Here is a 22,380-nt window from a genome sequence, read left to right as displayed (position 1 = left end):
ACTAAGTTAAAGGTGCTGTATAAATAGCAACCTTAAGCCTTTGGTAGAATTGCCTTCACTGTACACTCCAAAAACAGTGTTCATTGCAACATGTCTTCCTTCTCATCCTATACTTGCTGATCAGAATTATCAGGTACAAAATCACTGTAGATGCTGCAGTGCACGGCAGCAATTTTTACGCTGCACTCATGCATTTATAATGCATAGTTCATTATGCATAGTCTGCTGGGCTCAGTACAGTATCTGGGCAGCTGCAACAGTAAGGGGAAAGAAAACAAGCTAATCTACTGTAATTTCTTGTCTCCTTTTTCTCTACATTACTTTCCAATGTCTCTATTTGACCTTTACATTCACTTCTATATAGAATTTACAGCACAGAATTTGGCCATATGGTCCAGCTGATCTATGCCGATGTTTACGCATGGGCCTTAACCTGCCCTCCTTCATCTAACCCGATTAGCAAAACCTTTTATTCCTTTTTCCCTCTTATACCTAGCTTCCCCTTAAATGCATCTATGCGATTTGCCTCAACCAGTCCATGAGGTCAAGTTCTACATTCTAACCACTTTTTGGGTAAAGAAGTTTCTCCTGAATTCGCCATTGGATTTATCAGTAACTAACACATATTTATGATCCCTATTTTTGAACACCCCCACAAGTGGAAACATCGTGTCTCTGTCTACCCCCCTCCTAAATTTTAAAGATCTCTATTAGATTATCCCCCCAACTTCAGTTTTCTAATGAAAAGAGCTCAGACTGTTCAGTCTTTCTATAATCTCTCCGTTCTGGTATCATACTTGTAAATCTTTCTTGCACCTCCTTCAGTGACTGTATCCTTTTTTTGTAATATAAAGACTAGATCACCCATACAACTTTAACATAATTCTGTTCTACTCCAGTAGGCATGTACCCCATTGTTCTGTTTGTATTTTTATGGCCTTGTAAACATACGTTGCTACTTTTAATTGTCTGTGAATCTGTGCCCCTTGGTCCTTCTGCTGCTTTAGACCATTGCGAGTACTCTGTGGTAGCAAGTTCCACCGCACTATGGGTAACGACATTGCTCCTGAATTCCTTACTAGATTTATCAGTGACTCCTATTTTTGGACTCTCTCAAAGTGAAAATATCTTCTACTCAAATCCCTTTTTAATTTTAAAGACCCCCTATTAGGTCACCCCTAGATTTTTATGTGCCTCTGTCCCATATAGAGTGTTACTTTCCCAGAAGTATACAGCCTCAAAAATGTACCACCCAACACTTAATCTATATTGACATTCATTTGTCATTTACATGGCCATTCTATAAGTTTATTAGTGTTGTCTTGTATTTTGTTGCAGTCTTTCTCAGTATAAATTATGCCTCTCCGATTTGGTGATGTTTACAAATTTTGAATTTGTACTTGATTTCTGAGACCAGAGTTTATGTAAATAGTGAACATCGTGGTCCTGTGCACTGGTCCTTGTGGAACACCATTTCTCATCATCAGCTATTATGAATAATAACTGTTACGCTGTTCTGTTTTGTAACCAGCTTGTTACCCATTCTGTTACTTGTGTCATGATTCCATGTGCTCTGATCTTTAATCATGAGTCTGCTATGCAGCATCTTTCTAGATGTTTTAAAATGTAAATATATTACACCTACATTACCATTATCTATATGTTGTCATTCTTCAAAGAAATCAAGGTTGCTCAAGAAAGACTTTCCCTTTTGAAATCCATGGTGACAATTATATTTTTGGTTTCTAGGTGTTTTCTTATACTTTGCAGTGAGGATTCCATTGTCTTTAGACTTCCTTTTTCTGCCTCTTTTCCTCTCTATATCTTTCTGTCTATTACTTGTCCTTTTCTCTCAAACATGATTGAAATGTGAGCAGGTGAAGTGCTCAAAAGCTCAACTGCAGAACCGTTATTGTTTGTGCAGATCCATGATACAGATAGACAAATTTCTGGGACAGACAGGACGGAACTATTGAGAATTTTCAATGCTCTCAATATTTTTCCCATTTCAGTTACTGGCTCCCTACTCTCCAATCCCAGAGTCATGTTTCTCTTTCACCATGTTGCTGCAACTCCTAAACACAGCAGTAAAAGCCAAGACCACTGCTCAACACATTACATGACATAATAACATAACACGAATTAGGAGCACAAGTAGGCCATTCGGCCCCTCGAGCCTGCTCTGCCATTCAAGATCATGGCTGATCTAATCATGGATTGTGTTTAATGGGACAAGAGGTTAGGAGTAAGGCAATTTGGCGATATGGTGGGCTCAGGTTTGAAGAAATTGGAGAAGACCTAGGAGCCAGAATGGAGTGTGGACCTCTGGTCGGGAGCCGGTAGAGGACTGTAGTTTTACATACAGCAAGGGTTGGCGATTTGGCTCTGAAGAAGTTATGCTGCTTGTGGTATGGCCTTATTGTAACTGGTCTTATTAAAGGAAGGATATACTTGCATTGGAGGTAGTTCAGACAAGGTTCACTAGATTGATTCCTGGGATGAAGAGGTTGTCTTGTGAGAAAAGGTTGAGCAGGTTGGACCTATACTCCTTGGAGTTCAGAAGAATGAAAGGTGATCTTATTGAGACTTGACAGGGTAGATGCGGAGAGGATGTTTCGCCTTGTAGAGGAATCGAGAGCTAGGGTACAGTTTCACTTAAGATGGAAATGAGGAATTTCTTCTGAGGTTTGTTAATCTTTGGAATTCTCTACCAGCGAAGGTTGTGCCATTGAATATATTCAGGTCTGAGTTAGATTTTTGATCTACAAGGGTCTTAAAGGTTATGGGGGGCAGGCAGGAAAGTGGAGTTGAGGCCAGGATCAGATCAGCCATGATCTTGAATGGCGGAGCAGGCGCGAGGGACCGAATGGCCTACTCGTGCTCCTAATTCTTGTGTTATGTTCTTATGTCATGCAATGTGTTGAGCAGTGGTTTTGGCTTTTACTGCTGTGTTTAGGAGTTGCAGCAACAGACATGGGTGAAAGAGAAACATGACCCTGGGATTGGAGAGTAGGGAACCAGTAACTGAAATGGGAAAAATATTGAGAAGAGAGCATTGAAAATTCTCAATAGTTCTGTCCTGTCTGTCCCAGAAATTTGTCTATCTGTATCATGGATCTGCACATGATGAAGGCCAGTAGCCTATTAGTCCTATTCCAATTACCATGGGAATTCTCCAGCTTGGCGTATCTTGGTGATGCTGGTCTTTTTCCAGCACCAAAGTGGATTAGTTGGCATTCCCTGGCTGAATAATATTGGCGACCTCTCTAGTGTTTTGTTTACCATAGGCACGTAGGAACCATTGGGAGCCCAGTGCAGACTCTGCAACGCAAGGCTGGGTGGTGCTGCCTCCCTTGGTGTTTGCAGTATGCTGGTGTAGGGAACTGTTGCCTCGTACTTACGGACCTTTGGTAATGCTCATCTGGGAAAATAGAGGATTTGCTGCCCCTCATACTCCCAGACTGAGGTGGCCTGGTTGGCGAGAGGAAGGCTGATGGACTGGGAGCAGGGATCACTGCGTCAAGTTTGAAGTGGCTGTTGGTTGGGCAGGAAGGAGCATTGCAAATGCTTTCACAGAGAGCCAGGGAGTGGAACAGAGGCAAGAAGACCAGCAGGACTGGTCTACTCTTCTCCAGCCCATGATCCCTGTGTGCACCCTCCAGAATGTCTAAATATTGTTATTGTGTCTCATCTCTCTACTCCATTCAGCCACTACACCTATACGTACTTAAAATTCTCTTCACCTTGCTGTCATTCTTACCGTCTGCTGAAAATACTGAAGCAGTCATGTTGTCATCAGTTGGGTTGTAGGAAATTGCATTGCCTGCTGTACAACAGTAAACAGTGCAGAGTTACATAGGAACATAGGAGCAGGAGTAGGCCAATCATCCTATCGAGCCTGCCCTGCCTTTCAATATGATCATGGCTGATTATCCACTTCAATTTCCTTTTCCCACACTATCCTCATATCCCCTTACGTCATATGTATTTAGAAATCTGTGATTTAAACATACTCAATGACTGAGCTTCCACAGCCCTCTGGGGTAGAGAATTCCAAAGATTCACAACCTCTGAGTAAAGAAATTTCTCCTCATCTCTGTCCTAAGAGGCTTCTCTTATTTTGAAATTATGTCCTCTGGTTCTAGGCTTCCCAACCAGGGGAAACATCTTCGCTGCATCTACCCTGTCTATCCTTTTAAGTAAGTTTCAATGAGATCACACCTCATTCTTCGAAACTCTAGAGAATTCGGGCACAGTTTCCCCAATCTCACTTCACAGGGCAGTCCTGCCATCTCGGGAATAAATCTGATGAATCAGCTTTGCACTCCCTCTATGGCAATAATATCCTTCCAATGGTAAGGGGACCAAAACTGCATACAGTACTCCAGATGCAGTCTAACCAAGGTTCTGTACAATTGAAGCAAGACTTCACTACTCCTGTAGTCAAATCCTCTTGCGATAAAGGCTAACATACCATTAGCCTTAATTGCTTGCTGCACCTGCATGTTAGCTTTCAGTGACTTATTGACCAGGACACCCAGGTGTCCATCTACACTTGTGTGCACACTCCCTGTGGTGTTGCTGGTTAAGTTGGAGAATTTTGTTACGTAATGTAGGAACCACTGATTTATGGTGGCAAATTTATTTTGTTAAAAGGTGATGGGAGAAGTATTACAGGATGCAATGATGCGAGTGGGGGTTAAAATAAATAACAATTTAGATATATTTTCACAAGACATACATATATATTATATATCTAAATCCAGCTAGTGAGCTGTGCTGTGTGGCCGTTGAAAGGTAGGTGATGGGGTACAATGTATAAGGTGGGACGTTCATTGCCTCCCGTTGAACTGAAAATCAATTTGCATGACTGCTCTTTGTTACTGCTAATGGCAAGGTAGTCGGGGACGAGGCTCCATGCTGCTAGCTTTTTTGCATGGAAGGAGAGAGTGTGTCAGACCTTTTGAGTTGGGCTGCAGGAGCAGATGATGTATAGATAAACATTCTGTTGGGTGTACTATAATTTTGTATGTAACATTCATTTCCTGTAACCCTTTCCCATAACACTATTTAACAACAAAATTAGAGCTAATCAGTCACTGTTGGATCACAAGCATTTGATTGCATAACTTATTAATTATCAATCATCTGCCTTTTATCACAGGAATTTTGTGGGTGATGTACAAACAAGGGATTGTGTGCGTGTGAAACAGCTGTACAGAACATAGACTTGTGCCAGAGAGGACACAGAGAAACTTACATACGTAGATGGATAGACCAAGTGTCAGCAATAAAGAGAGGGAAGGGGAGAGATGTTGCAGGATCGTAAAGATTTAGAGAGTGGGAGAAAAGCAGACAAGGATATTTTAAACATTTTTGTTCGTGTGTTGCCATGGGAGAAGAACTAATTTAAATATTTAAAAAGATTGATCCACAGTCAAGTTAATTGTGCAGTTTAGTACAGTTTTCTTGCAGATTTTCATTTGTATTTCATTTTTAAAACAATGCATATCAAAGCTGACTTCGTGACTTGTATCTCATTTTCAGTCTGTACCTTGCCAGTGTATGATTCCAATTATTGAGCAAGTCAGTCAGAGTTAGCATATTTCAAAATAGTGCATTTGGAGATTAACCAAAAGCACTCTGAGCTTCCAGGTGACAACTTGCAAGATGGCTTATTGAGTGAGTGCATCACCCTCCAATTGCTCTCTACCTTCACTGTCCCGTCATTGCCATTATTTAATCGTAATCCACCTTCCCCCATCCAAAGTTTACAAATGCATAGGAGGCTATCTTCAAAAGTGCAGCTTCAGGTTGTCTTACTGAGGTGTCTGACACATCACTGACCCAGACATCATCATCTGTGTGACTTAGTCACTAATTGGCTGGTGCTGGCTGTTATGAGTCCTGCTGTCTTTGTGCGCTCTTGAAGTAATGTTACTGTTAAAATTTAGATGCTGCTTATACACTAAAAGATTGCAGGTGCAAGGGACTGTGATATAGTAGAATCTCAGTCATTTCCAAAGTTTTGCTTATAAAACCATTAAGCAAAGTAGAAGAGTAAATGGATTAATTTTGCTTGTGAATAAATTTATATTTCAATTAATACAGCTGAATTTCAATATATTTATGGGATAATTACCAACTACTGTGGTACCTTAGATATCCAGATATGATACGGGAAGGGCGTATACAACTCTGAAAAGACACCAAGTCTGCATTTCTAACACAAATGATGGATGTTTTGTTAATAAAAAAACCCGAAAGAGTTGCATTTATATTCTTTAGTGTCTTTTTGACATCGCAAAATGCTTCACAGCCAATGCATCACTTTTAAAGTGTTAGGTAAGCACAACATGCAGCCAGTTTTTGCACAGCATGGTCCGTACAGCCAGCCAACGAAATAGCTTATTTTATGATTTTGGTTGAGGGATAAATGACAGCCAGGACACTGGAATACTCGCCTGTATTTCTCCAAATAGAGCCATGGGGTCTTCTGTGTCCATCTGAACAGGTAATGGGGCCTCGTTTTGAAGTCTCACTTGAAAGCTGGCAGTTCTGGTAGTCAGTGTCTTGCCTTAGCCTGCTGGTTTAGATTATATGCTCAAATACTGGAATAAAACTTGAATCTGTAACCTTATGACTAGTGCAATTGTTACCAATTGAGCCAGGCTGGCACGAACACTCAAACGCATAATTTCTGATTGTGAATTTGTCTAAACCTAGCAAAAGAAATACTATATCATTCATCAAATATTGCTGTTCATAAATAACAGCTTATGTGGGCTGAAAAAGATGGATTTATTTTATTCTTTCATGGAATGTGAGCGTCGCAGGCAAGGCCAGCATTTATTGCACGCCTTTAATTGACCTTGAGAAGGTGGTGGTGAGCCACCGCCTTGAACAGCTGCAGTTCATCTGGTGTAGGTACACACACAGTGCTGTCATGAAGGGCGTTCCAGGTTTTTGACCCAGTGACAATGAAGCAAGAGTGGTGGAGATCTATGTCAGGATGATATGTGTCTTGGAGGAGAAATTGCAGGTTGCGTCAGCTGCCCTTGTACCTCTAGGTGGTAGAGGTCGCGGGTTTGGAAGGCTGTTGGAGGCTTGGAGAGTTGCTGCAGTGTATTTTGTAGAAAGTATACACTGCTGTCATTGTACGCCAGTGGTGAAGGGAGTGAAGGTTGAAGGTGGTGGATGGGGTGCCGATCAAGTGGGCTGCTTTGTCCTGGATGATATCAAGCTTCTTGAGTGTTGTTGGAGCTGCACTCAATACACTCCTGGTCCAGTTAATTTTTTGGTCAATGGTAACCCTTGGGATGTTAATGGTGGGACATTCAGCGATGGTAATGCCATTGAGCATCAAGGGGAGATGGTTAGATTCTTTTTGTTTGAGGTGGTCATTGCCTGGCACTTGTATGGTGTGAATGTTACTTGCTACTTTTCAGCCCAAGTTTGCACATTATTTAAACCTGGGGTTCACATAGTTTGAGAAATTGCTGTTTCCCTTTGGGAGCTTTGCAGTAGCTGCTTTTTCAAAAAAAGGAAGACGTTGCATTTATATAACACCTTTCACAACCTCAGTATGGAGGGATCTGGGTGTCCTTGTACATAAATGTTGGTCTTTATTGCAAGGGGGATGGAGTATAAAAGTAGGGGAGTCTTGCTCCAATTGTACAGGGCATTAGTGAGACCACACCTAGAGTACTGTTATAGTTTTGGACTTGTATAGGAGGATATACTTGCATTGGAGGCAGTTTAGTGAAAATTCACTCAGTTGATTCTCTGGTTGCCTTAATGAGGAAAGGTTACGCAGGTTTAGGCCTATGCTCGCTGGAGTTTAGAAGAATGAGAGGTAATATTATCGAAACCTATAAGATTCTGAGGGGGCTTGACAAGGTAGGTGCTGAGGATGTTTCCCCTTGGGGAATCTAGAACTCGGGGACACAGTTTCAAAATAAGGGGTCTCCCATTTAAGATGGAAATGAGGAATTTCTTTTCTCAGTAGTGAATCTTTGGAATTCTCTTCCCCAGAGACCATTGGAGGCTGGCTCATTGAATATATACAAGGCTGAGTTAGAACAGATCCTCGATCTACAAGAGATTCGAAGGTTATGTGGGGCAGGCAGGAAAGTGAAGTTGAGGCCACAATCGATCAACCATGATCTGATTGAAAGGCGGAGCATGCTTGGGGGGCCGAATGGTTTACTCCTGCTCCTATTTACGTTTTCAGGACATCCCAAAGCACTTTACAGCCTTTGAATATTTTTGAATTGTAGTCACTGGTTATAACGTAGGGAAACATGGCAGCCAGTCTGTTTAGCAAGTCACCACAGACAGCAAGGAGGCAAATCATCATATCTGTTTTAGTTGTTGGTTGAGGGATAATCATTGGCCAGGACATCAGGAGAACTCGGCTGCTGTTCTTAAGATAGTGGTGTGAGAACTTTTATATCCATTTTAGAGGGCAGGTGAGGCCTCCATTTAACTAGCATCTCAGTCTTTAACAATGCAGCACTCAATCAGTATTGCACTGAAGTATCAGCTTAGATTATATGCTTGTGCTGAGTAGGAATTGAACGCACAACCTTCTGGATCTGGCAGGGGTTTTTGTTGAACCAAGACATTTTTAAATAGTCATATGTGAGAAATTCTTCAAGGTGATTAAAACATAACTGCCGCATTAGAGTGTATGTTCTTGTGTAGTTGTGCTGTCTCTGTTAAGAGGCTTTGCTGCATTTTTGGACCTTGCTCTGTTTACTTATTAGTGATGAAATCTGTCCATTTCAGGTGTCACATGTTAGCCTGTCAAGGCCATTAATCCAATAGGTCTGTTTGTATTCTCATCAGATCAGTTTCCTGGTGTTTGGGATTAACTCGTAAATTTCCACCGGACGAAAAAATCTCTAGAAATGTTTATTTTAGTCGTCGTCGTCTTTGTCCTCCTGGTCTCGAGACAATGGGTGAGCGCCTGGAGGTGGTCAGTGGTTTGTGAAACAGCGCCTGGAGTGGCTATAAAGGCCAATTCTAGAGTGACAGACTCTTCCACAGGCGCTGCAGATAAAATTGGTTGTCGGGGCTGTTACACAGTTGGCTCTCTCCTTGCGTTTCTGTCTTTTTTCCTGCCAACTGCTAAGTCTCTTTGACTCGCCACTCTTTAGCCCCGCCTTTATGGCTGTCCACCAGCTCTGGCGATCACTGGCAACTGACTCCCACGACTTGTGATCAATGTCACAGGACTTCATGTCGCATTTGCAGACGTCTTTAAAGCGGAGACGTGGACGGCGGGTCTGATATCAGTGACTAGCTTGCAGTACAATGTGTCCTTGGGGAACCTACCATCTTCCATGCGGCTCGCATGGCCAAGCCATCTCAAGCACCACTGGCTCAGTAGGGTGTATATGTTGGGGATGTTGGCCGCCTCGAGGACTTCTGCGTTGGAGAAACGGTCCTGACACCTGATGCCAAGGATTCTCCGGAGGCAGCGAAGATGGAATGAATTGAGACGTCGCTCTTGGCTGACATGCGTTGTCCAGGCCTCGCTGCTGTAGAGCAAGGTACTGAGGACACAGGCTTGGAACACTCGGACTTTTGTGTTCCGTGTCAGTGCGCCATTTTCCCACACCCTCTTGGCCAGTCTGGACATAGCAGCAGACGCCTTTCCCATGTGCTTGTTGATTTCTGCATTGAGAGACAGGTTACTGGTGATAGTTGAGCCTAGGCAGGTGAACTCTTGAACCACTTCCAGAGTGTGGTCGCCGATATTGATGGATGGAGCATTTCTGACGTCCTATCCCATGATGTTTGTTTTCTTGAGGCTGATGGTTAGGCTAAATTCGTTGCAGGCAGCCGCAATCCTGTCAGACGTTCTTCTGTGTGGGATGTTAATGCAGCATCGTCAGCAAAGAGGAGTTCCCTGGTGAGGACTTTCCATACTTTGGTATTCGCTCTTAGACGGGCAAGGTTGAACAAACTGTCATCTGTGGAAAAAATTCTAAAAAAGAAAATAATGGAAATGCTAAAAGTGGCATGTTGCGTGTGTTTCTGTGTGGCAGATGAAGGCAACACCATCTGGCTCAATGTACGTGTTCAAAGGCAATGAATCCCTTGCCATATGAACCTTTTTTTCAGCTCAAGCAATTAGGAGTTTTCAACATCAGAAATTTGAATTGGGCAGTGTGGGTCAGAAGACCCTTCATGTCAGCAGCTGTTAGCTGTTCAGGTAGTGTAGCTAGCATTCTATGAGCAGTGTGGAAGAGAACCCAGCACTGCCAGCTGGAGAGAAAGCAGCCAGCACTGGCAGGGGAGGGACAGGTGGGAAACACAGGACAGGATTTCAACAGTCTGGCCAATGAAACTGGGATTCAGCTGTCAAACACCATATTTGGTGACAGTGGAAAAAAGTAAGCCGACACCAAAAGCAAACCCCAACAACACAGTTCCCGTTTCTGTTTTCAGTATGCACCAGACCAGCTCTGAGTTTATTTTTTAGCATAGTTACTATACAGATGGTAAAGTGCTGCACTAAATAAATGTTTGGGGCTGCGGATTTAATAAAATTACTAACTACCTCTAGAGTTCTTTGCATATAGGATTACAAGGTGGCAGCATCAGTTTGAAATTACTGATTAACTACCGTAGCATAGTGAGGATTAGGTACTGCTCTGTAGGTGCATAAAATGCTTTCACCTTAAAGGGTTTGTGGGGGGATGCCTTCAAAAAGGTGAAGCACTCGGCGAAGAAATGAGGCCAGCACATGAAAGTGTCTGACTGATTTCAGCTCGTGGTTTGGTGGATTTCATGCACATGGGTAAAACTCAGATTGGAGTGTTATTTTGAATTAAGTTTAGTCTTGTGACCATACAACATGAGTGCTGTTTTGAGTGTTTTATAGAACCATTTTTTCCTACTTTCATGTGGCTGTATTTCCTGTTTTTGACTATGTAATTTGTGGTTTTGAGTGTTGCATTCTGGGCTTTGTAGCTGAATAGGTTGGATGTGTAAAACTGAAGAATTTGGCATCAGTTTTAATAGTACATGCAGAACCCAGTTTAAGATACATGGCTGTAAATGTGCAAAATAATTGTGAACTGTTTCAGTGGAAAAAAGTAGTTTATTTTTGCTAGTTGATTTCCCATGACGTTGCACATGGTTTGCCAAGACACAATGTAGTCTTCCGGTGAAGTGGGATTTGATGCCAAGGGATAATGTGAACAGGGAATGCAGATACAATTCAGTCCCATTTCATTTTTCTTCCTGTTGTAAATTTCCTTAGTGCCTTGATTGGCAGGGATGACTGTAACATTATGACAAGTTTACATTGGCAATTTTCAGTATAAATGGGGACGCAGGAATTTATAATCAGAAAAGGTGACAGACAATGTGCACATTGTCTAACATTTTTAATATTTGATGTATCGTGGTGTTATATGTCCTGTCTGCAAGATACTGACTTGCGCTGAAGTACAGTTTAATGGATGCCATCTAGTACCGCACCTCCATGTGTGAGCATTCACAGCACGTTGTGGCAGACTATTTGTGGAAGTGTTTACAACTAAACCTGGACCTGTCCACCTGACAGCCCAATTCACTCAGTAGCATGAGAACTTGGGGTGGTGCAGAATTGGGATCAGGCCATGTTGGTCTGCATGAGGCATTTTCAGGATAGATAGTTCAGTTAATATCAACACTTTTGGGTAATTTAAAAGGTTAATAAAATTCTGATTCAGAAAGTTATTTGATTCTTGCACAAGACATGGGATATTTACTAGATTCCTTAAATAAAGCTAGACTGGTCAATAGGAAGTTGTATTGATATTTTAGATGCAATGAGTTGTAGCATGTTTTTGTTTCCTTCATCCTGCTGTGTTAACTTCAGCTGACAGCAGGGCTGGGGCAAATATATTTAATACATAGTTATTAATGGTTTGAGCTTGTATTTTTTCAAATTATTAAAACAGTACACCAGCCAAGTGATCTGCCATTGTCACCAAGCTAAGCTTTAACTCCTATAATTGCTTCAGCTAGTGGAGAGAGCAGAGGGTCATCCTACCAATTTAGACTGATTTAAATCTAGGATCCAGAGGCGCAATGGCATTGTCTTAACTTCCTGTTCACCATTCTCTACCCTGCAGGGCTGTGCATGCTCAGTCATTGAACATATTCAAGACGGACGTTAATAGCTTTTTGGATACTAAGGGATATGGGGATAGTGTAGGAAGGTGGAGTCGAGAGAGATCAGCTAGATCTTATTGAATGGCAGAGCAGGCTCCAAGGGCCGTATGGCCTCTTCCTGCTCCTGTTTGTTTTGCAAATTTGCCAGCTGAGATGGGAGATGGTCATCAGACCATTCTGCACCAGGCTTTTTCCCTTGGGGGTTACAGTGCTCTAAGTCTCAGTTCTTTTGGCCCTTAACATTCCCATCTAACCTCGAATGAACTTTGTTGAATGCCTTTTAAAAATACACATTACTTTCTTCCACTGAGTTACCTTGCCCACTAGCTGAATAACCCCCAAGGAATTCCAATAAGATATGATTTATTATTTCTAAAACCTGTGTTGTTCTTGTGCTGATTACAGCATGCCATAGAGTTCCCTCGACCATTTTTCCTACTATCAATGTTAGGCTAACTGGCTAGTAATCACAAGAGTTGTGTCTCATTTTTGTTTGAATATTGAAATTGCTATCCTCTACTCTTCAGGGACTATTACATTTATTCATTACTTGCTTTGTTTTCTTGAGGGTTCTATCATGTGTCCTATCTGGTGAAGAGGCTTTGTTGATTTATGGATAGAAGATGGTCTTAAATTCATGGGGCTATCTCTGTTTCAGTTGGAACCTGATTTCCCAGTGACATTAACTTGAATTCTTGACTGACCCTGATAAATATGTACATTAAAAAGGTTAGTCACTCTATATAGAGAGAGAACCATGTTCCTTAAAAGAACAGTAGTAATTGTGTTAGCGTGCTTAAGCCTGTTGACATGTAATGGAAGTATTCTACTGCAAAGTGTTGAAGTTTAATGCAGAATAACGAGGCAGTTCCTAATAGGAATTCAAGTATTTATTTTCTCCATTCCCATTAACTATTGAGTAAAACTAATTATGAAGTCTGTGTAATGCAAATCTCGTGTTGCTCAGCAATTGTTACTGCTTCAGGCTGGCTGCAACCTCTGATTTTGAGGTGTGCAGTTAGTTTTATGTGTGGAATTAGAAATCTTGTTCACTATCCATGCAAAACAGAAAAAGTCGCTAAAAGCTTCCAGTTTGTAGTTGCTGGATTGAGTGGGGAACTGATAATGGTAGAAATTGTGCAGAGAAGTTAGTATATGAATCATCCAAAACTTCAACTGACTTTTCATTATGGATTTTTTCTTACAGGTTTGTTACAAGAATTTTATCACCATGGCTTTGGAAATAACCTCACCACCTCGGTTTTTTCACATGCCGAGGTTCCAGCACCAGGGACCTAGGCACACCTTTTACAAGAGGCCAGATTTTGCCCAGCAGCAAGCTATGCAGCAACTGACTTTTGATGGCAAACGCATGAGAAAGGCTGTGAACAGGAAGACGATCGATTATAATCCATCTGTTATTAAGTTCTTAGAGGTGAGATGAGAGTAACAGTGAGATTGGTGCACTGTTGAGAATGAGCTTATGTTGGAGTGCACTGCACTCCACGTTAAGTGAGAGGTTTTGGAACCAGATCAATGATTCTTGTTCTAATTTCTGACATACTTGGTGTGAGATGCACTGAGTGAAATGCGTAGCACCACTCCTACACTCTTGAATATTCTTTGTTTAAGATGGTAGATACACAATTCTTGTGAATGGTATTGTGACATTCAGTAAATGGCCCAATAAACTATTACTGATGTGTACACTGCATTAAGCACCTTTTACACCTAAGGGTACTTGATTGAAAACATTACTTTTTTTTGTATGATTCACATAACTGCAGTGCTTTCAAGAGTGAGCTCTCAGGTAAATCGCATGTGATCATATTTCAACCACCTGTTGTTTTGCTATATATGTACAATACAATACTTTTTTTTAATGTGACAGGAAGCTGACCAGCTTGTAGTTGGAGTGAAATATATACGCTGCAAAATGCATACTTAATACAGGTTTTAAAAAGGAGCAGCAATATTGTTTTATTTATGGGCTTGAGACAACCAGTTTTATTGACGCATTCCAACCTGTCAAACTTAAGTTGTGACCCAGTGCGTTCCTTATTTTCTGCCCTATCAGCAATCTGAATTGATGCAGCATGCTTCTGAAATCACGGTCAGTGCTATTGGGGAATTGTGTTCTTGTGCCCCTGCCTGTCTGGAACTGAATTTTGAACTGATTGGGAGCCTTTACAGTCCCAAGTGCCAATCACTCCTGCATCTGAAATCTCAGCATTTGTGGTGAAGCAATGCCCTGGTGAGTTTTGACTAAAATGGCAGGTCTAAAGGGAGCTGTGGAAATAATGTGAAAGATTACTTTTCTTTTGTAATGTATTTTTTATTGGTTTAAGTTAAAGTTTTTCCTCCTAGGTCTGCTTCAATTACCCAATGGTAATATTTTCTCTGGAAAGATTCAGTATCCCATAAGGAAATGATTTTCATCTATAGGTACAAGCTAAAGCAGCTTGTTGCTGTTTTTGCACTCAAACAAATTGCACATGGGGATTAATATTGACACTCAGCTCTGATCCGTGTTCTGTTTCTCACCCTGTCACAAACAAGAATTGATGGTGAGCTAGTATAATGGTGGGATCACAGTAGAAACAACAAATATTGCTCCTAACAGCTGCGGATCACTTATTGCAGAGCTAGTAGCAGGTAAATTATTTGTGTAAGTCTGGATAGGAAGAAAAAGCTGCGACTGGTACAGAAACATAATGTTGAAACGAACGGCAAGCCTGTGTATTTTAAAAAAAGGAAGACAGGCTGAAATTTCAGGTAGAGACCTTTGTCAGTAAAAACAATCCTGTTTTTTTTTCCCTTCCAGTGCTATCTTGGCTTCTGCCATTTTGCTTCAGTTTTCTTCTAACTATCTCTCTGGTCTTGATTTAACGCATCACACTACCACCAATTGTTGCAATTTTGGGTTTCTTGGAAAATAATTTTCTTGATGGGTTTCTGGCATTTCCCACAAGCAGACCTTATCTCCTACGGTCTGGAAATTGTACATTTTTTTTTAGATAACCTGCCCTTTTGCCTAAATATCAATTATCCTACCTATAATAGATTCAATACCATCTCATGCACACTACTGCCCTTTATTCCTATTCGCAGATATTAAACTCAGACCCATTGTACAAACTGCAACAGTTAATTAGTAAGCTGCCAGTTTGTACAGCGGTTGCATTGGTAACACTTCGCCTGCAACTCAGATACAGTTTCGAGTTCCATCCCAGGATTTGAATGTGCAATCTGGGCTCATTCTCAAGCAATACTGTGAAATGTTGCATTGTGTGAGGTCCTGACCTTTGGATAAGATGTTAATTTGAAGTCTCGTCTGCCTGTTCAGTTGGCTGTTAAAGATGCAGTGGCGTTGTTGAAAGAAGAGTGAAATTTCTTGGTGTCCTGTTCACCGTTCCTCCCATTAACCAATGACACCAAGAACATAGTTTATCAATCATCAGGCCTATCTGTTTGATGTTACTGGTACAAAATTGCTGCCATTTTTGCCCACAAATTCCAGCAGCTCAAAATGTAATTCATTGTGAAGTGGTTTGAGATGTTCTGATGTAAGGTGCAATATAAACACAGTTTTAAAGAAAAAAGATTGTCAAAATGAAGCAGATCTTATCCCACAAAAATAGAGTAATATGTTTACATCTAGTGTGTCATCACCCCGTGTTAACCAAAGTGTATGGCACAAAAATTTTTTGTAAAGCAACAAATCACAAATGAACAGGCACTGAGTGTATCAATCAATAGCAAGTTACCAGTCAAGAATTGTTGATCAGCAAACATCTACCACTTCAAAAAAGAGAAACAATAACATTGTATAAAATGTTCTGAGAAATCTTTTCCCCACTTATTGTGGTCACTAAGGTGAGGACTTATTACTGAAGTAAGGTTTCTAACTCAAAACAAATTCCAAGAAAATTAAACTTAATCTGTCGAATTGCCTTTCATGTGCCTGAAATGTTACCACCAATATTTAATGTTGGTGGGGTCTCTCTTCCAGAAGCCCAGGCATGAATTATTGGAGCTTTCAAGAGCTATCATTCTGTTAACTAAGTGAATGAGTTCAACCAGGTGTTAAACTACGGCTATCGGGATGCACTCGTCCACTCTGCAAGGTGTGTGCACAGAAGAGCTCTTAAAATGAACATTAAGGCTGCTTCCTATCTGAATTAAATAAACACCAGTTTCTTGGAGGAAGGCTGGCATGGCATTGTTAGGTGCACAATGCTCCATTCACATAGGATACTGGCATTGGTGGTTGTAGACCTGGACACTTGCCGCTCCTCCCTGTCCTTTTCGTGGATCTACCTATGGAAAAGGCCTGAGGTCTTGCAGGGCTATGGGCAAAGAGCAGGGAAGTGTGAATAATTGGATAACCCTTTGGCATGATGGGCCAAAAGGCCCCCTTCTATCCTGTATGATTCTATAATTAGCACACGAGCCAGAAGTTCATTATTAGAACTGATAAGATAATTGATTTGATATTTTCATAACACAAACCATGAACTTTCTGTGATAATGAACAGAAATGTGGTGTAACTAGATATATTCACAGTGTTAATGCAATTGCAGCATATTTTATGCAGAGTTGTATAAGTCTGTCTTTGGCAATTATTTTTTGTGCTCAACACTTTCTGCGCTGGCATCATGTTTTGAATTCTAACTTTCAGAACACAATCCAAAGAGGGACTGGAACCAACCACTCATGACCATGTGCCAGGATTTTGGAAGAAGTTGTGCCTTTTCACTGTTTTCAGTTTCTAACCATGTTTTTTTAAGTGAAATTAACAGATGAACAGAATGATATTAGAATATGTAACAGCTACATGCTACAATTATATACAGACAGAAGAGGGAGGTAGATAAAACAGGCACCGTCCCCTCAGGAACATTTATTTTTATCTACCAAGATTTATTCAATATCTGCCTTTTCAGATTGTAAGCAAGTTGTTGGTAAGTTCATAATAGTTCTGAACAACAGCTATTCCAAATAGCTCCTGTTTGCTTTGATGCGATATAAAGGCCCCATTTTAAACTCTTGAGCAGGCACAGTCTGAATAGCAATGCAACAAGAAAAATCCAGATGATCACACTTATACATTCTTTACTTTTATTGATTTGTTTTCTCCCTGATTTCGCAATTCCAAGGTGTTCTGTTTTTCTTAAATAGCAGTTCCACTTAAAGATCATGGAGGGGAAAAAAGATAAATTTGCCTGAGGAAAATCATTTAGACTATTTGATCTCCTCCTCACAGAATACCAGTCCTACTTGTTAATTTCATGGCTTCTAATCACCCTTCCTAGCAACTAATTTCAGCTGTCCCAACAGTTTCTTAAAATAACCGACTAACAAACAATGAATAGATCAGATTAATACTCTGCAGTCCTTCTCCATCCAGTCGTGAATAGTAGTGGACAGCAAGTGAGTGCAAAAGATGAGGCTCAAGTGTTTGCAGCCACCTTCAGCCAGAAGCACTGAGTGGATGATCCATCTCTGTCTCCTCCTGAGGTCCCAATTCTCAGATGCCAGTCTTCAGGCAGTTTGATTCGCTCCATGTGGTATCAAGAAATAGCTGAGTGCACTGGGTGCAGCAAAGGTCGTGGGCTTCAATAATATCCCAACTGCAGGGATGAAGACTTGTGCTCCAGAACTAGCCAGGCATCTAGCCAAGTGTTCTAGTACAGCATCTACCTGACAAGTGGAAAATTGCCCACGTATTTCCTATCCCCACAAAGCAAGACATATCTAATCTGGCCAATTACTGCCCCATCAGCCTACTCTCAGTGATGGAAGGATTTGTTGGCAGTGCTATCAAGTGACACTTATTCACCAATAATCTGCTCAGTTTGGGTTCTGCCAGGACCACTCTGTTCCAGACCTCATTACAGCCTTGGTTCAAGCATGGGTGAAGGGGTCAAATTCCAGACTTGAGGCGAGAGTGACTGCCTTTGATGTCGAGGCAGCATTTGACTGAGTTGGCATCAAGGAGCCCTAGCAAAATGAAGTCTCTGGGAATCGGTTGGGGGGAAGCTCTCTACTGGCTGGAGTCATACCAAGCACAATGGAAAATGGTTGTGCTTCTTGATGGCCAATCATCTCAGCTCCAGGATATCACTACAGGAGTTCCTCAGAGCAGTGTCTAGAAAACATCTTCAGCTGCGTCATCAGTGACCTTCCCTCCCTTATAAGGTCAGAATTGGGGATGGTCACTGAACAGTGGTCAGTTCTATTTGCAACTCCTAATAAAGCATTCTGTGCCTCCAGAAAGACTTGAACAACACTTAGGTTTGGACTGATAAATGGCAAGTAATGGCCACATAATGGCCAGGCGATGACTCTACAGCGAGAGAGTTTAACCACCTCCCCATGTCATTCAACGACATTGCCGTTGTGGAATTTCCCACCATCTACATCCTTGGAGTCACCATTGACCAGAAACTTGACTGGACCAGCCATATTAATACTGTGGCTACAAGAGCGGGTCAGAGGCTAGGTAATCTGCAGCGTGTAACTTACCTAGCTCTCCAAAGCCTTCCACCATCTATAAAGCACAAGTTGGGAATGTGATGGAATATTCTCCACTTGCTTAGATGAAGGCAGCTCCAACATTGAAGAAGCTCGACACTATACAAGACAAAGCCTACTTGACTGGCACTCCATACACCACATGGAACATTCACTTTCTCCAACACCGTGGCTGCAGTGTGTAGCATCTAGAAGATGCACTGCAGCAACTCGCCAAGCTTTGTCGACAGTACCTCTGAAACCCATGACCTCTACCACTTCGAAGAACGAGGGCAGCAGGTGCATGGGAACACCACCAACTGTAAGTTCCCCTCCAAGTCGCACACTATCCTGACTTGGAAACATTATCGCCATCTCTTCACTGGGTCAAAATCATGAAATTCCCTCCTTAATGGCATTGTCGGTGTACCACTGAAGTGGTTGAATAAGGGGGCTCACCACCACAAGGGCAGTTAGGGATGGGAAATAAATGCTGGCCTTGCCAGCGATACACACATCCCATGAATGAACAAAAATACTTAAAAGGGCCGTGCACTCCCCTGAACCTGTTTCACTATTGTTTCAGGCTCACCTTTCATGATCATGTTCAGGATCTTGTATACCTTTTGAGTGTCTGATTTTCTAGTTGAAACCAGATGCACTCATTTGTATTCATCATTTAATTTCTAATTTTTTAAGTGGCTAATTAAATGTGCAGAAGGGGGATAAAAGTAATTTATGTTCTGTGACAAGTTTTAAAAATTCTTTAGTTTCTTTTGATGCATATTAGATGTTCACATGCAAAGGATTTCAAGCACAAACTTTGAATTAGATTGATCTCGTGTGAATAGGCTGACTGAACACAGCCAATAAGGAGATGTAGTTGAGTTGGAGGAAATGCAGATAACGAAGACAATGGGAAATTCCAACACAAGTATGTGACAGTTTACCGGCCGGAATATGTATCTCAAAATAATTAGAATTGTCACATGTGACTTGCTTTTTGCTATACAGCTTAGATGAAGAGTTGACACTACAGACCACCCAAATGCCTCAATATCCAGCTGTGAATGAAGTGCACAGAACTCATGATATTGAGACTGGTGAGTTTTGTGAATTGACACAATGCTGCCAGTTCTTTTGAATGGGGAATACAGTACGAACTGAACATAAAGAACCATATTTATGCACTTATGTACACCTTTGAAGCAGTTTTACAAACTTATTTTGCAGACAAAAATGCACCTGTCAGTGTAGTGTTGGGTCCTACTTCAGGGACTTGAGCACAAAAATCTAGGCTGACACTCCACTCCAGAGCCCTGCAGTACTGAGGGAGAGCTGTGTTACAAATGCCTTCTTCCAGATAAGACATTAAAAACTCAGGTGGATGTAAAAGATCGCATGGAACCATTTTGAAGAAGTGCAGGCAGGGGAGTTTTCTTTGATGTCATGACTAATACTTATCCATCAATCAACATCACTAAAACATATTATTTAGTCATTATCATACTACTGTTTGAGGGACCTTGCTATGCTCAAACTAGCTACCCCTTTTCCTACATTACAACAGTGACTACACTTCCAAAGTAGTCATTTGGCTGTAAAGTGCGTCGGGATGCCATACAGTTATAAAAGGTGCTATATAAATGCAAAGCTTTTTCCAAGTGGATGAATAAGCCGTTGGAGCCCAGCTTTGGTGTTGCAAAAGTATTTTCAAAGTGCAAAAATCCAAACATACTATTCAAAGATGTAGTTGGGAGCTCTCCCAATGTCCTGGCTCAACATTCCTCACTCAGCTAACGCCACTAAAACAGATTAACCAGTTCTTTAACCCACCACTTAAAGCATTGCGATGCCACCTGCATGCTCATGACCTTTTCTCTTCAGCACTGACTCTCTCCCTTTCAGAGCTGTTGTCCACAGTTCCATTTCATCTTTCACCACGAATAGCCCTTTAACAGAAAACTTATTTTTACTTCAGCTTCAGCAACTCTTGGAGACCAACGACACTCTGGAACCTCCTTTCCCTCACATTCCTCTCACCTTCATTTCTCCTTCCAATTTCGTACTTTGCTCTGTTTTCACTATCCCTTCTGTGGACCTCAGATACTCAGTCCTCAGACAAGGCCTCAGCTTCATCCCTTTTACCGACTTTCACTGACCTCTTCTGGAGATCTTCCCACAACCTCCAACTTCGTAATCATTCCAACTCTGCACAACTTGCTTCCAGCTCCATTCAAAGGCCCCACAAACAGGACTGCTCGGTCGACCCATTATTTCAGTATGTTCTCGCCCCAAGGAGCTTATTTTTTATTTCGACTCTTGATTTCTTCCCTTGTCCAATGTCTTTCGACCTGTATCCATGATTCTTCCAACACCTTGCGCTAGTTTCCTGGGCCTAACTGTCTCTCCTGCGTCATGGACGTCCTGTCCCTCTACACCTTCAACCGCACCAGGGCAGCCTTTGGCTCCTCTGCTACTTGAATGGAGGCCCAGCCAATCCTTATCCTCCACCACGCTCCTCTGCATGGCTGAACTTGTTCTTGCATTGAACAACTTGTCCTTTTGACGTTATTCACTTCCTCCAAATAAGAAATGTTTTTAAGTGTACCAGTGTGTGACCTAGCTATGACTACCTTTTCGTGGGATGCATGAAGCATGCTTTGTTCAGTCCTACTCTGTCTCCCTCCCTCAAATCTGTTTCTGGTACATTGATGACTATACTGCTGCTACTTCCTGGAAAATTGTATCAACTCTACTTCCGATTTCCGTCCCTTCCTCGCCTTCATACGGTCCATCTCTGACTCTTCCCTTCCTACGGATAGGCTGTCAACAAGTATCTACTAAAAGCCCATGGCTACCTTGGTTACACTTCTACCTATTTTGCTTCCCGTAAGGACTCTATTTCATTCTCCCAGTGTCTTCGTTGCATCGGTACTGACAATGACACTTTCTCCTCCAGTGCTCCTGAAATGTCTTTATCCTCAATGAAGGATTTCCCTCCACCATGGTGGACAGGGCTCATGACTGTGCCCTCGTGCCTTCGCCATCTTCCATGATAGGTATCCCTTGTCCTTAACTTACCCCCCCACCAGTTTCCACATTCCGTGGATCATCCTTTGCCACCTTCAGCCTGATACCACCATCAAATCCATTCTCTTCCCTTTCAGCATTCCGAAGAAACCGTTCACTCTCCATTTCTACACCAGCCTTTTTCCCCATGGCATCTTCACGTGCAAGCACAGGAAATGAAACACCTCCCGTTTCACAACTTCCCACCATTCAGGGTCCCAAACACTCCTTCCAGGTGAAACAGTAATTTGCTTGTACTTATTTCAGTTTAGTATACTGTATTTGCTGCTCACGATGAACATTGGCGAGAACCAATGCAAATTGGGTGATCACTGAGGGGGGGGCGCACTAGTTAGCACCGCAGCGTCACAGCTCCAGCGACCCGGGTTCAATTCTGGGTACTGCCTGTGTGGAGTTTGCAAGTTCTCCCTGTGACTGCGTGGGTTTTTGCTGGGTGCTCCGGTTTCCTCCCACAGCCAAAGACTAGCAGGTTGATAGGTAAATTGGCCATTATAAATTGCCCCTAATATAGGTAGGTGGTAGGGAATTTGGGGATGTGGTAGAAATATGGGATTAATATAGGATTAGTATAAATGGGTGGTTGATGGTCGGCACAG

The 22,380-nt window shown here is 41.9% G+C and overlaps 1 protein-coding gene across 5 annotated transcripts in view; it reads left to right on the top strand.

Annotated features, from left to right (window-relative positions):
* The window catches only part of wdr33 (WD repeat domain 33), a 139,245-nt gene that overhangs the window by 15,722 nt on the left and 101,143 nt on the right, over positions 1-22,380 (top strand). For 2 of the 5 annotated variants that reach the window (XM_068041816.1, XM_068041815.1), the window contains exon 2: positions 13,382-13,609. In XM_068041816.1, coding sequence (XP_067897917.1) covers positions 13,406-13,609 — 204 coding nt within the window. In that variant the 5' untranslated portion in view covers positions 13,382-13,405. Of the gene's footprint in view, positions 1-13,381; positions 13,610-14,251; positions 14,429-16,856; positions 19,626-22,380 lie in introns of those variants that run through there. The other 3 variants (XM_068041817.1, XM_068041818.1, XM_068041819.1) reach the window with 3 other exon arrangements.

Source organism: Heterodontus francisci, chromosome 11 (genome assembly GCF_036365525.1).
Source record: "Heterodontus francisci isolate sHetFra1 chromosome 11, sHetFra1.hap1, whole genome shotgun sequence".
Lineage (NCBI taxonomy): Eukaryota > Metazoa > Chordata > Chondrichthyes > Heterodontiformes > Heterodontidae > Heterodontus > Heterodontus francisci.
This window is presented reverse-complemented; position numbering and strand designations above follow the sequence as displayed.